The following is a 14,000-nucleotide window of genomic DNA, read 5'->3' as shown; positions in this document are numbered from 1 at the left end:
GTCTTACATATTGTTTAAATTATTTTATACTTATATATATATTGGTACATATATTTAATCTATACACATTACTAGATCCATGATTTTATACCTATAGTCTTCTTTGTACAATAAGTTTGAGGTTTTTTTATCATTTTAATATTTATATGATATTTCTTTAAATATTCTATATATATTTGCACATGTATATTTTTAATTAAAGTTTGTAATTTGTAATGTTTATTACTTTAAAGTGCCTAATATTTTTATATATGTGTTGAGCTGTCTCCATAACTTTATTTTGTTCTTTTTTATATATTTAAAATCACCATTTTGTAGTTCATTTTTATACCATATTATTTTAAATATTTATATAACACTTGTTCAAATGTTTCATGTATATTTGATCATGTTTAATAAATAATTTAATTCTATGTACACATTTAGTCCCATGCTAAATTATTTTATGAATTCTTTTAAATTTTTCTATATATATATATATATTTACATACATAAGTTATTTTTTAAGAACATATTTTACTACATATTGTTTTGATTTAAAATTTCACATTTAAATACTATTTTTATGTGCATATACGTTTGTCAATGTAAAATGGATACATCATCTTTAACATGTTTATGCATATTATTTGACTCAAATTTCCTTTTTCATAATCTTTGCTTTAATAATTATTGTGTTTGTAGTTTGTTCATATTGTTTTGTATACTATGTATATTTGTTGTACCATATTCATTTATTTATTTATTTTTGTTATCATTAAACCAATCATTGTTCATCCATGCTTGTGAGTTTGATTATATTTTCCTAGGTTAGTCATACTTAACTATTAGTTTGCTAATTGGTTGTATTTTACGTATGAATATCATCCCATGATCATTGTTTTCCTTTTGATTTATGAAGTCTTGCTTTATAACTTCTAACTCTTTAAAACTAAGTATTCCATTTTGTTTCAAGTCAAAACGAAGGTAATGTTCGATGTTTGGCCATTCAGGGAATCGTGCCCTATCGTGCTGGGTTGCAATTTCCCGTTTGTCCAAAATAATCGAATATCCCTTTAGAATTTCACTCATGTTTTCTAAATTCTAAAATAAGGTAATGTTCGATGTCTAGAAATTCGAGGAATCGTGTCTTACTGTGTCAGGTTTCAGTTTTTTCGTTGGACTAAATAATTGAGCATCCTTTTGTGTTTTTCAACGTATAAACTTTTGGAAGTCGAAATTCATCGTGTTTTCGAGAGTATAAAGGATCGTATCCTATCATGCTGGATGTGATGTCGTATTCCTCTGAAACAAGAGAATTTTGACGACCAGCTTGGGCTATTCAAATGTTCATAAAAGGAACCACATTTCAAAAACTCTTTTAAATCTCAGACATAAGGGCAATATTTAATCAATTTGGTACCAATCTTGGGCGTAATGAGGATATTAATCCTTCCTCATAAGTAACCGACTCCCGAATCCATTTTCTCACATTTACGCAGGCCAAAATTGATTTAAATGGAATAAAATGCTTTATTAGGTGATCTAATCACACCTAAACAAAAAGGATTGGTGGCGACTCCACATTTGGTTTTCAAAACGTCGATCACATTTTTTTAAAAGATTTTAAATCTGAAAAGATGGTTTCGACAGTAACCTCCCAAGATACCACCCGTTGCATGATTCCTAATGATAACCTTCCACGAGTACCTTCCGTAATACCCTCCCACGATAACCATCCACAAGTACTTCTTGCGATACCCTCCCATAATAACAATCCATGAGTACCACCCGCGGTACCTTCCCATGGTAACCATCCACGAGTACTACCCACAGTACCCTCTCACTGAACTATCCACGATATAACTCATAAGGTGACCTCCCACGATACATCTTCTAATAGTAACCACCCATCGATATGACCACCCATGATACATGTCCTAATGGTACTCCTCCATGGCATGGCTCCTAAAGGCACCCTTCCACTAAGGGTTCATTTTCACTCGATTAAAGGTACAACTCACACCCTTCCATTAAGGTTCATTTTCATTCCTAATTTTGAACTAATGTTATACCTTCAACATTAGCATAATTTTAAATACTTAATTTTCATTCTTAATTTTGAACTAATGTTATACCTTCAACATTAGCATAATTTTAAATACTTACAAATAGTTGCAATGCCTTTGATATTAGCACAATTTCAAAATTTACAAATTATCACAATTTTTGTAAGAAGAAACACAAATACAAACAAATTTTCTTAACCTGATCCACAACATATAAATCTTATTATTGCTTTTCATCTTAGACAATTCCACTTTATAACTTTCCCTTCGACTAGGAAAGAGAGGACAATTGTTATACATATGCATTTTGACCACAATGTAGGCCCCATCATACATATATACTTATATACTCTTATTGAGATTAGGGTAAAGGGTTTGTTTTTTTTTTTATTCTTCTTTAGTTCTCTTAAACCCTAAACCACCAAACGTTTTTCTCTATATTTCTCCCCTCATTTCCACCTTTGACGGCTCTCTACCTTACGAGAGTATACGATTCCAAAATACCACCACCTTCTTTTGCTTGTCTCTGCCTGTCCCCTCCTTGTTGAACAATTGATCAACAAGTTTTTATATTTAAAAAGTTAGAACTTATTTTTTATACATTTAAAAATTAATTTATTTTATTGCTAGTAGTAATGTATTTTACCAAATTTATAATGATTTCCTTGTTAGTTGTTAGTGTGATTATATAGATATATCGATGGCAAACTTTCGTGAAAAATACTATAAGATAAACAATTTGATTAAAATCTTCAAACTGAAAAAGGACTAGTGGCATATTTTCTTTCATTAAATAAATTTTTTATGTTATTTTTTTATTTTTTAACATTTTGTAAAATAATTTATTGTTAATCATTAAAATAAAATAATTAAATTTATTGTTAAATTTTATTTTGCAGTCATCAAAAATCAATATTGAATGATAAAATTTAGCGGAGAAAATTCTATAAAACTTGAGCAAATTTAACCGTATTACAATGAAAAACGTCAATCAACATGAAGCATAAGAAATTATAATTACAAATTTCAATTACCCTTTAATTGTGCAGATTAGACTGATTTAGATTCAATTCGAATTTAAAAATTTGGGTTTTCTAAGTCATATAATTACACATTTGAACCATTTAGATTCTTATCACTTCAAGTATTATGATTAATTTAAGTTCACATCACTTCTAGTTTGGGTTCGGATTCAGGTTGCAGCCTCCATACTTTCTATGGTCAAATGGATTAATCTTGAAAACAACTTATATTTTACATCGAAAATATGAACCAAAAACATGAAGAAAAGCATTTCAGTTGCAGCTAAGTAATTGAGACTTCCACCCAGAGTTGGTTCGATGAAGACAAACATTAGAATTCTAGTCTTTACTAGTTGGTACTTCTTAAATTAAGAAGAAAAATAATGTACCGGCAATGCTGCAGGATCAAGTTCCCAGCAACCTCTTAGGCTGCCATTTCTCTCTTCAGTTAGCTTGAAAAATGGAATTTGATGCGAAAACCTTAGCTGATCCACCCAAGAGATTTCGGTTGCAACATTAGATCCTCCTTTTGCTTGAACCCTGAAAACAGAATTGAAGCCATCCACACGTTCTAACATTAAAACCTCTATGCACCCATTGGTTTCCTTCATAACCAGCACTATGTCATAGTACCAGTTCTCCAAGTCCGAACATTTAATTTGAGGAGTCCAGTTCCGATATAATGCCCAGATCTCACCTTGTCTAGGTGAGATGGCAAATTCATCCTTAGTACCGGTAGACTCTGCCTTTAACTTATGAGAAAAGGAGTCAGTGGAGGTGTAGACTTGGGAACCCTTTCTACTAAATCTTCCGCAACAAGTAGGCATGCTTGTATCGTACCACTCGGTTCTTCTTTCTGATCGGCAAGGAAGAAGCCACGTCACATGTATTTTGAAAACCGGGTGGGACTCGATGTTCTTAATCTCACCATAGTACTTAGGTAAGCCATCATCATCACCATACAATGCCCAGACCTGACCAACAAGAAACTTTTCCTTGGTTTTGTCGGCATCAAAATTGTAGAATTCAGATTCTGGGATTTCAAAGATTTTTGAGGCCGAAGCTGGAGGAACAGGTTCATCAGATCCCACAGTAGGCTTCAGTATTTCACAAGCAGCCGAATAAGAGCTACTAAGATGTCTGCTATCACCGTTCGCCTTCAAGACCTTAGGAACAGCAATTTCTTCAGGCAAAGCAGCTGTATCGAGTTCAAAGGAACCTTTGGGCACCCCTTTTCTCTCTTTACCGGTCAGTACAAAGGACGGCACCTTGTGGGAAAACCGGAATAGTTCATTGCGCGGAACTACAAATGTATCAACTCCATTCTTACTCGTTCGAGAGAATACACTACCAAAGCCTTTTACCTTATTCAAGTAAGCAACCTGTATACCTGCATCTTCAACACCCCCAGATATGATCTCAACAAATTCATATTCATATTTCTGGTCAGTGCCAGAACCAGACTTCCAATTGATATTCCAGTTCTTGAAAAGGGCCCAAGTTTCTCCCTTTCTTGGAAATATCTTGTAGGTATCTCTACAAGTTCCTTTTTCCCAATATAGCAAATGGGAAAACATAAGACGATCTTCAGTGTTTTCAGAGGCCCCATGTTTGAACTTACCACAAGAAACCGGTAAACCTTCTCCGACCCAGTCTATTTCATTTGCATCATCTGGATCTGGTTCTAGCCAGGTTATTTTCAGCTTGAACCCAGAAGAGAAGATTTTTCTGATCCGAGCATAGAATCTAGGCATGGCATCCAACGTATCATACAAAGCCCAAATCTGACCTACTGAAAAACAGCTTTCTTTCTTATCATTGTCAAAGTCATAAAACTCTAGATTGGCGCATGCAAAAACCAGGGGCTCTTTTGTTTCTTTTTGGCTCAAATCTGACACAGAATCATCAACAATGGGGTTTAAATTTTCCTTAAGGTCATCAGCATAAGCTTTCCCAGGTTTCCTAAGATCATCCCCTTCACTCGTTTCCTTTAAAAAGCTTGACTTAAAACCCTTACCTTCTCTACAGTCCCTTGCATTCTGATATTTCACTTCACCAGCTCGATTTTTCTGTTTAGACTCGTCTTCATTAGGCATTCCTTTAGTTTCTTCATTGGCACAGGGTGGTCCACTTGTTTTAGTCTTTTTTGGAAGGCTACCCAGGTCCTCCTCATCACTTAAATTTACCTTATATGAAATGTGCTGCTTACGCCTACCAGATCTCCGCACATTCTGCTCTGCTTGGGAATTAGACTGCTTTCCAACCAGAACATCACCATTTCCATCAATCACCATATCCTCATCAGAGTCATTGCTGCTTCCACTGGATTCAACAGTTTGCTTCTTTCCTCTTTTACCATTCCCCTTTCCCTTTCTAGCCTCAGTAGTTTGAGGTGCATTTGGAGTAAAGCCTGTAAAAACATTCTCAACAGTGAAACTCCTTTGAGACCTTTGATCAACTCCGCAAGCACCCTGATTCTGTGCAACTCCTTGTTGGGGAAATTTTGGCTGACTCATTTTACTTCCCGGTGGAACTGCACCTGAATCATAGGCAACGAAGTTGTTCTTGCAAGTTTGGCAGCGAATAGATCTGTTAAGTATTTCCGTATAATACTGGCACTTAACTGTACAGTAAGGACACTTGGTCCAGAAAGTGGGCCGGCCATTGGAGGAACCAGTTTGAGTTGGTTGCCGTTGTTGCTGTTGAGAATTCAAGCCAGGAAAGTTGGCATGGAAGTTATTCTGAGCAGCTGCATGAGGAAACCAACTTGAGTTCTGTGGGGGGCGACATGCTGCAGCTGGAGATGGTCTATTAACAGTAACTTTGCGTTTCATGTCATGAGAAGATCTTTTACCTTGATCCAAAAGTGTCCTTTGTGCATCCCCGATCAACTTAAAAGCAGCTTCTGCACCAGGAAACTTGTTCTTATCTGGGTGAAGTTGAAGGGCAAATTTTCTATACTGCTTCTTGATTGTAGCTTCATCAGCTGTCTGATCAACCTTAAGTATGGCATACCAATCCATCTCATTGCCATACAATCGTTTCTCAGCAGCACAATGCACATCACACACCACTATCATCTGAGATATGCTCTCCAGATCCTGAAATAGTTGCTGGGCCTTGGCTGCAACTCTAAGAGCGCCAGAAAAATCCTTATTTTGCATCTTCTTCTCTGCAATGTCTTTGGCCCTGATGGCCTCTTCCTTGTTGCAGTCCATCACCAATGAAATCCAAGATGGGAGCGAGTTGAATCGGTTTCAGACACACACGCAAAAAAAAGATCTAATGATTGGTTTAATCAACTAATTTAATCAAATTATAACAGACATCATCCACTCTTCCTCTGCAATCTCATAACTACCAGACAAGAAACCCAGCTCCCACTTCCTCATGGATCCTGTAGTAGTTTTATCAAATCAAACCTTTCAAAAATACAATAAAATAGGTTCAACTAAGCCAAAAAAGAAAGGCAGGAATTGGAAGAAATTAAAATCTGATACTCCTTTATTGATATCACATTTTTACATAATAAGTGGATCTTCATGCATCAAGACACAAAGGTAAAGGCCCTACACAAGAGGGATTAACTTCAAAGATCAAAAGGATGAGGAAAACAAGGTACTTGCAGCATATTTCCACATGAAATTAGCAAAATAATCACTTGAAACAAACAAATAGGGATTCAACTTTTTCAATCCAAGGGTTCCAAGAAATATGAAATTGTGAAAAGCTACAAGGTTATTACAAAAAAAGAGAAATGTAAGTCTTCAAAATTCAGAAATGGCCAAACCAACCAAATCAAATTTCAAGCCAATAACGTACCAACTGCAGAAACCCCGGAAAGCTTCATCACAACTAAAAAAAAAAAAACCCAAATGACAACAGTATACGCCTAAGAATAATTCAGTAAACAGCAAAGAATTACAAATCTATGCGTTACAAAACGAGCTGTTAAGTTCCAATTTTTTTCACATATTTTTCATGTGGTCATCACATTTTCCATTAACATTGCTATCATATTTTTAGTCCATATACTAAACAACAGCAAGACCAAATAAATTCCATCTTTCTCAAATTAAAAAACATAGCAGAAACAATCCTCGAAACTTAAGAACCAAAATACTTCTAAATAATTTCTAGCCCCGCAAAAAGTTAAAATTAATTGATGACGCAACACCCAAGTTGAATCTCAAATTCTACCCCCCCCCACCAAAAAAAAAAAACAGATTCCGTAAGACCCATAAGCAAACATAAATAGACTCCAAAGAAGAAAAACTCCGAAAAATGCTACTTGAATTAGTCAAAATTTTACTTAGAGAAAGAAAAAAGAAAAAGAGAGGTAAATTTGAACTATTGACAAAGGGGAGAAGCGGAGAAAGTGAACTGACCTGTATTTTGAATTCCAAAATGGAAGGGTCAAAATCCACAAGAAAAGAAGGGAGGGTTCTTTTGGGGGTTTGAGAAAAGAGCCAAGAGCAGAGGAAATTTGGGAATAAAAATAAGTGTACCCGCGAGTGCCACTGATTTTTGGTGTTGAATGGTGGATATAAGTGTGATTTTGGTGAATTTTAGGGCCAATTTCAGAGGATTTTGTTGTACAAAATGCCCTTGCATTTTCATGTATTATTTATGGCATGTTTTTAAACAAATTATAAGTAGGGGAGGTCAATCACAGGGTTTTTCTTTTCGGAATTAACCACGTGTCGGAATAGGATGAGTGATTATAAATTTTTAATTGAAAGTTTTGAGTCGATGTATTCTTAAGTCAAACTAATTATAGGACCAACCAATTCCATTTAGGCAACATTGATTCTGAATATTTACATTTTAATACTATATTTAGATATTGTAATGAATTTGTAGTGTATGCGGTAAGTGTACGGATATGTAGCATCTGAATTCTTTTTAATCTTTCAGATAATAAATTTGAATTCAGATTGAATTATAATAAACAAAATAGAATGTCGAGGATTTAAATAGAATTTTACATAAATTACATATCTCCATATGAAGCAGAATCAAACATTTGCGGATATCCAATTTTATAGATTTGAAGGTGTGAATTCAATCAAATATTTTAATTAAATGTCAATTAAAGCTCTAGAGATAACACAGAGGTTGTAAGTTGGAGATTTTAAGGGTTACCATCTTGTCGTTGTCAGCGCAATTTGAAACTCTTATCAGAATCACCCCAAACATCAGACCAATATCTGAAGGTTTCCCTCTGTGTTACAAAGATCATGTGCAAACTATATAATATTTTAGCCCTTGAATGGAATTCGTTATTTATTTGGGACAAGAAGTCAACCGAAAATGATGAGGCAGATGAAAAAGTGGCACATGCTTCTGCCATTATTGCAGTGATATCGGATTACATGAATATACCCATCATAGACTCTATTGAAAAAAAAAAACCAAGGTAGAATCATCCCTTGGGGACCCCTATAGTAAGAGCATATTGGGATGAAAATTAGTTTGAAGAAGACAACAGGTGAATATTCTTTGTTCCTTTCCTTCTAAAGTAATTCACCTGGAAAAGTTAAAGCTTTTGGAGTTGAATTTTATGGTTTGAATGGGGATACAAATTGGTTCTTCTTTTTCTATCCTTCCTATTGGTTGGGTTTTAGGATACAATGCATGCTTTGCCACTGAAGTGGAGACAAAGAAAATCAACTTTATTGAGATTATCTATAGTAATTGGGGCCTTTTGTCATAGTTGATTCATGCACTTTAGCTTCGACTGGTTTTTTGTGTTTTAAATTTTTCTTTTTTTTTTTGAACTGGGTTGATGTTGCTGTTCAAAGAAACAAGGAATATTTCTATTATTGAGATTGGAGTTGCACATTTATTGGTGAATGGATTCATCAATGGCATTCAGTTCGTGGGTGGGTTGGTAGGTGGCCGGAACCCAAAACCCAGATTTTTGGGGTTTTTCTTTTAACTATTTAATTATTGTTTTTTATTTTGGTTAATAATTAATATTGGACAAATTATATTGTAGTCTTTTAAATTGATATGCAACTCTTATGATGTGGTAAATTATGTCATGCAGCATTCAATTATTGGTTCATGTGTCAAAAAATATTATATTAGATATTAGTTAGAGTTTTTAATGAGAGTAATCAAAATAAACGAACTATCTAACGTGAAGGCTTAAAATGATAATTTTTTTTAATTAAATGACTATTTGTATATAAAAATTGAATTATTTTATGGGTTATTTCAGGAATAAAATATGATAGTTCTGATTTTTTTTAAAGAGAAACACAATGCATATTCCAATATTTATAGAAAAGGGCTGTACAAGACCATTTTTGCCTGGGCCCGTAAAACAACAAACCAAACAGACCCGGGCCCATTAAAACCCTAGCCCAAACAATGTAGCCCAAACAAAAAAAACAACAAAGAAAAAATTAGATTTTTCAAACCCTAAGTGCGCCGCACTTAGGGCCTTCTGACCACCTGCTCCACTGGCCACGCCTGCAACACGCCACCGTCCCATCAACCTTACCGCTACCTGCAAACAACAACAACAAGAGGACAGTACCAGTGTAGAATAGAAAAGAAAAAGAAAATGTATTGCAAATCGGCTATAAAAGTCGATCTCTTGTAAACGAAAAGAGGGGCGGCTCCTACTTTTTTTAGAATGAATATGAAAAAAAAAACATTTGAAAACATACATCTAAACCAAAAAATCGCAGCAAGAAACACCAAAACAGAGTTCAAAGGTTTCGAATAAAAGGTTTTATTTATTTTCGTCTTTTTGTTTTTTTTTTCTTTTGAGTTACTCCTTTATTTTCTTACCAAATACACATATATATATTAAAAATACAACAACAAAAAAAATATACCTTTTAGAATTCCGGCCACCGCGTGACGGCGGCCGGCGGCGACCTTGCGGTAGTCCGGTGACCTGAGACCTAGCCTGGTCCCAGATGCTTTGAGAGAAGGGAGGGGAACCTTTTTGTTTTTTTTTTTGGAGAGGGGTGAAAATGAGGATTTTTTGAAATTTTTTTGGCTTTTATAGTCTAGTGAAACGGCGTCGTTTCACTCACCTCCCCTAGCGTCCAAAACGACGTCGTTTTGGGGGAGGAACCTGAAGACCCGACTCTCTCCAGGCTTAGGATCCGCGTGTTTTCAACGGAAAGGCTAATTGCACTTTTAGCCCTTCCGCTTTTTTATTATTTTGAAATTAAATTTTTCATTATTTCTAATTTTACCCTATAATATATTTTTGTTTTCATTTTGGTCTTCTCTTATGCTGCGCGTTTTGAAGGGAGGGGTTATTGCCCATTTTAGTCCCTCCTGGTTATTTGAGCATACAATTTAGTCATTTTCTCTCTTATTTACTCCGAATTTGCCCCAAAACTTTTGTTTCAAGTTCGATTTAATCCCTTTTAATCATTTTTGCTATTTTATTATCCAAATTATTATTATTATTATTATTATTATATTTGCTGCTATTATTAGTATTATTATTTTTATTACTACCACTATTATCATTACATTTTTCATGTTTTATTCTTTTCTATTATTATTTATTATATTGTATATTATTATTATTAGATTATCATTTTTTTATATTAACGTATTAATATTTTCTACTTTATTATTATTATTATCATTACTATTTTCCTTTTTTACCATTATCATTATTAACATATTGTTTTTATTTTGATGATTCTTAATAATGTATTGATATATTTTTTATTTTTCTATTTTATTCTTGCATCATTATTATTAATAATAGATCATTATTATTTATAAACTATTACCATTTTCTTTTATTTTCATAAATTATTGCTATTATCATTGTTGGTATATTTATTATTATTATTATGTTTATTATTATCTTCTTTTACTAGTGTATTTATTAGTATTGTTAATATTAATATTTTTAAAGTTATTATTATTATAAGTATTATTATTATTTTCCACTATTTCATGTATATACTATTAGGTTCCTTTTTATTTTATTTCTATCATTTTTTTATCTATTTATCGTTTAATTTTTACTCATCTTTTTCTACATTTGCCTGCTTGGTTTTACTTCTTTATTTCTATTCTTATTATTGTCATTTACATTACATATTCATTATTATTCAGCTATGCTTGTTAATACCATAGTTTATTTTTTGTTTTTTATTTTAAATTTATGTTATATTTTGTATTTTTTCAAAATAATTTTTTCAAAAAAGTAATATTTCGTATTTATAAATTCGAGAAAATCATGCCCTAACTTACTAGGTTTCGATTTTTCTCATTTAACCTAAATAACAGAATATTCTTTTAAAATTGTAATACGAATTTTGAATAAAATACTTATTCTCGGAGATACGAGGTGTTGTGTCCTAACTTACTGGATATGACATATTGTTACCTCGAGATAAGATTTTTTGCAAACAAAGGCAATATTTGGTATTTGGAAGTTCGAGATATCGTGCCCTAACTTACTGGGTTTCAATTTTTCTCGTTTACTCTAAATAATCGAATACCCTTTCAAAAAGTTAAAATACACGTATTTTAAGTAAAAGGCAAGCTCATTCTCAAAAGTTCGAGATGTCATGTCCTAACTTACTGGATGTAACATTTTATCACTTTGAGACGAGAAAGTTTTTAACATTTGAGTGTTTTTTACAAAAGAGAGATTGTATTTTAAAGTCTTTCAAGTTTTCAATTTTCGACACTAAGACACTAATTAATCAACTAGGTACCAATTTTTGGGCGTGACGAGGGTGCTAATCCTTCCTCGTGTGTAATCGACTCCCGAACCCGTTTTTCTGAATTTCGCGGACCAAAATCGTTGTTTAAATAAATCAAAACATTTATTAAAAATAACCACTTTTACGAGGTGACCCGATCACACCTCACCAAAAAGGATTGGTGGCAACTCCCATTCTCGCTTTCATTTCCAAAATCAAGTCGACCCCGTGTTTTCAAAAAATAGTTTCGACAAGGGCAATTCCCAAATTTTTAGTGCAAAACAATCTCTTACTCTTTTTTAACTTGTTAAGACCTGTTTCCAAATTTTGAGAGTAGAGCAATTGCTTGTTTTTAAGGAAACGCAATAGTCTTCTCCTCCCAGGAAAAGCGCTCTTCTATGTTATTCCCAAATTTTTAGATAAAAACAATGGCATGTTTTTCTCCATTTCTTTAAGGAGAAACAATGTCATGTTATTCCATTTTTTTTTTTAAGAAAACCATTCTCATGTTACTCCTTTAAATATATATGAGAAAAACATGTTTTCACATACAATTCTTATATGCATAAACTTTATTCATTTAAAATAATTTATATAATTTTTTAATTTTTAATAGTTAATTAGATTTTTCTTTTTAGAATTTTTTTTAAGTTTTTATAAATTTTTTTAGAATTTTAAATATTTTTTATGATTTTTAGTAAAAAATGAAAAATAAAATCATAGGCTACCATGTATTATTATCTATTGATCTGTCAATTAATAATAGGATAAAATACCTAGTTAGTCATCTAACTTTTAAGACGCTCTATTTTAGTCATCCAACCATTAAATTTCTCACGGTGGTTAATTATACAGGTACATGCCATATCATATTACACTTTCATTTTGGTCACCAACTACTAGATTGTTTTCATTTTAGTCACCTAAAAAGTATCTCTTTTTTTTCACATATTGGTTGAGGTAAAAAGCATTAAAGATTAAAGTGAAAAAACAATAGAAACTAAAATAATATTTTAAAAATTTGTCAAATTGTACTTGTTTAGCCCCTTACTGAAAGTATTTTTTTTAAATTTAGATTTCAAAATATTAAAATCAATTAAATAAATTATTAAAAATATATTATCCCAATAGATTTGTTACTACAATATTAAAACTAATTAATTTAATTTCCTTCTAAATTTTATTTTATGTTTCCAAATTAAAATAAACTCAAATAACTTATCTTTAATAATTTTCTATGAAACCCAAATTTCTTTTGATTATATGATATTGAGTCTTTCATACTAAGCTAAAAATAAAGAATAGTCCTTACAATTAATTAAATTAATTAATTTTATGTTCCATGCCAAACAAAACCTAGAAAGTTTTTTCATCACTTCTTTTCCCAAATGAAGAATAAGCAATTAATTTAATTAATTGCAATGATTTTTCTTTGTTTTTAGCTTAGAATGAAAGATTCGAGATTATATAATCAAAAGAAATTTAAGTTTTGTAGATAATTATTAAATATGAATTATTGAGTTTATCTCATTAAGAATAATGAGGAAACATACAAAAATATTTTAAATTTTAGAAGGAGATTAATTTAATTAATTTCAATATTAGAGTAGCAAACTAGTTGACAATAAGGGAATAATTTTTTTTCAACAACTTATTTAATTGATTTTGATATTTTAAAATTTAAAACTTCAATATTGAAAAATTTTAGAATTTTCGGCAATGTGATAAATAAGTATCATTTGACAATTATTTTAATGCACTATTTTAGTTTCTACCATTTTTTCACTTTTATCCTTAATTTTTTACTCTAAACAATACTTAAAAAATGATATTTTTTTTGGATGACCAAAATGAAAGCGAGTTAAAAGTTGAGTAACTAAAATGAAAGTGTAAACATGATTTGGCATGTACAGTAAATCACCGCTAGAGATTTAATGGTTGAATAACTAAAATGAAAGCGCCCTAAAAATTAAGTGATGAGATTGTAAAGAATTCATTTTAAGTGACCAGAATTAAAGTATCCTAAAAATTAGATGACCAGCTAGATAAATTACCTATAATTTTAACGGTGAATACGATAAAAAGAAAAAAAACTAAAGCTGTAATAAAAAGCAAAAACCGTTAGGCAGGGACTTAATTGGTTTTTTGATCAAGGGTAATATATGTTACATAATCACTTGTTGTGATGATCCTTTTCTTTTTATGAAATTAAGTTTAAAAATGAGAAT

General features: G+C 32.0%; 1 protein-coding gene across 4 annotated transcripts; it reads right to left on the bottom strand.

Annotated features, from left to right (window-relative positions):
- Positions 1–3,278: 3,278 nt before the first annotated feature.
- On the bottom strand, positions 3,279–7,690 carry LOC107897538 (uncharacterized). 4 transcript variants are annotated; one of them, XM_016823024.2, is made up of 3 exons: positions 7,459–7,634; positions 6,893–6,925; positions 3,279–6,467 (listed from the first exon to the last, which is right to left on the bottom strand). In XM_016823024.2, the coding sequence occupies exon 3, from the start codon at positions 6,286–6,288 to the stop codon at positions 3,439–3,441; it is 2,850 nt and encodes a 949-aa protein (XP_016678513.1). In that variant the 5' UTR covers positions 6,289–6,467; positions 6,893–6,925; positions 7,459–7,634; the 3' UTR covers positions 3,279–3,438. The 4 variants fall into 4 exon arrangements, with proteins under 4 accessions (XP_016678513.1, XP_016678512.1, XP_040934931.1 ...); XM_016823023.2 differs by lacking the exon at positions 6,893–6,925 and having other exon boundaries at positions 7,459–7,690; XM_041078997.1 differs by lacking the exon at positions 6,893–6,925 and having other exon boundaries at positions 3,279–6,639.
- Positions 7,691–14,000: the final 6,310 nt, after the last annotated feature.

Source organism: Gossypium hirsutum, chromosome A10, assembly GCF_007990345.1.
Source record: "Gossypium hirsutum isolate 1008001.06 chromosome A10, Gossypium_hirsutum_v2.1, whole genome shotgun sequence".
NCBI classification, from domain to species: domain Eukaryota; kingdom Viridiplantae; phylum Streptophyta; class Magnoliopsida; order Malvales; family Malvaceae; genus Gossypium; species Gossypium hirsutum.
This window is presented reverse-complemented; position numbering and strand designations above follow the sequence as displayed.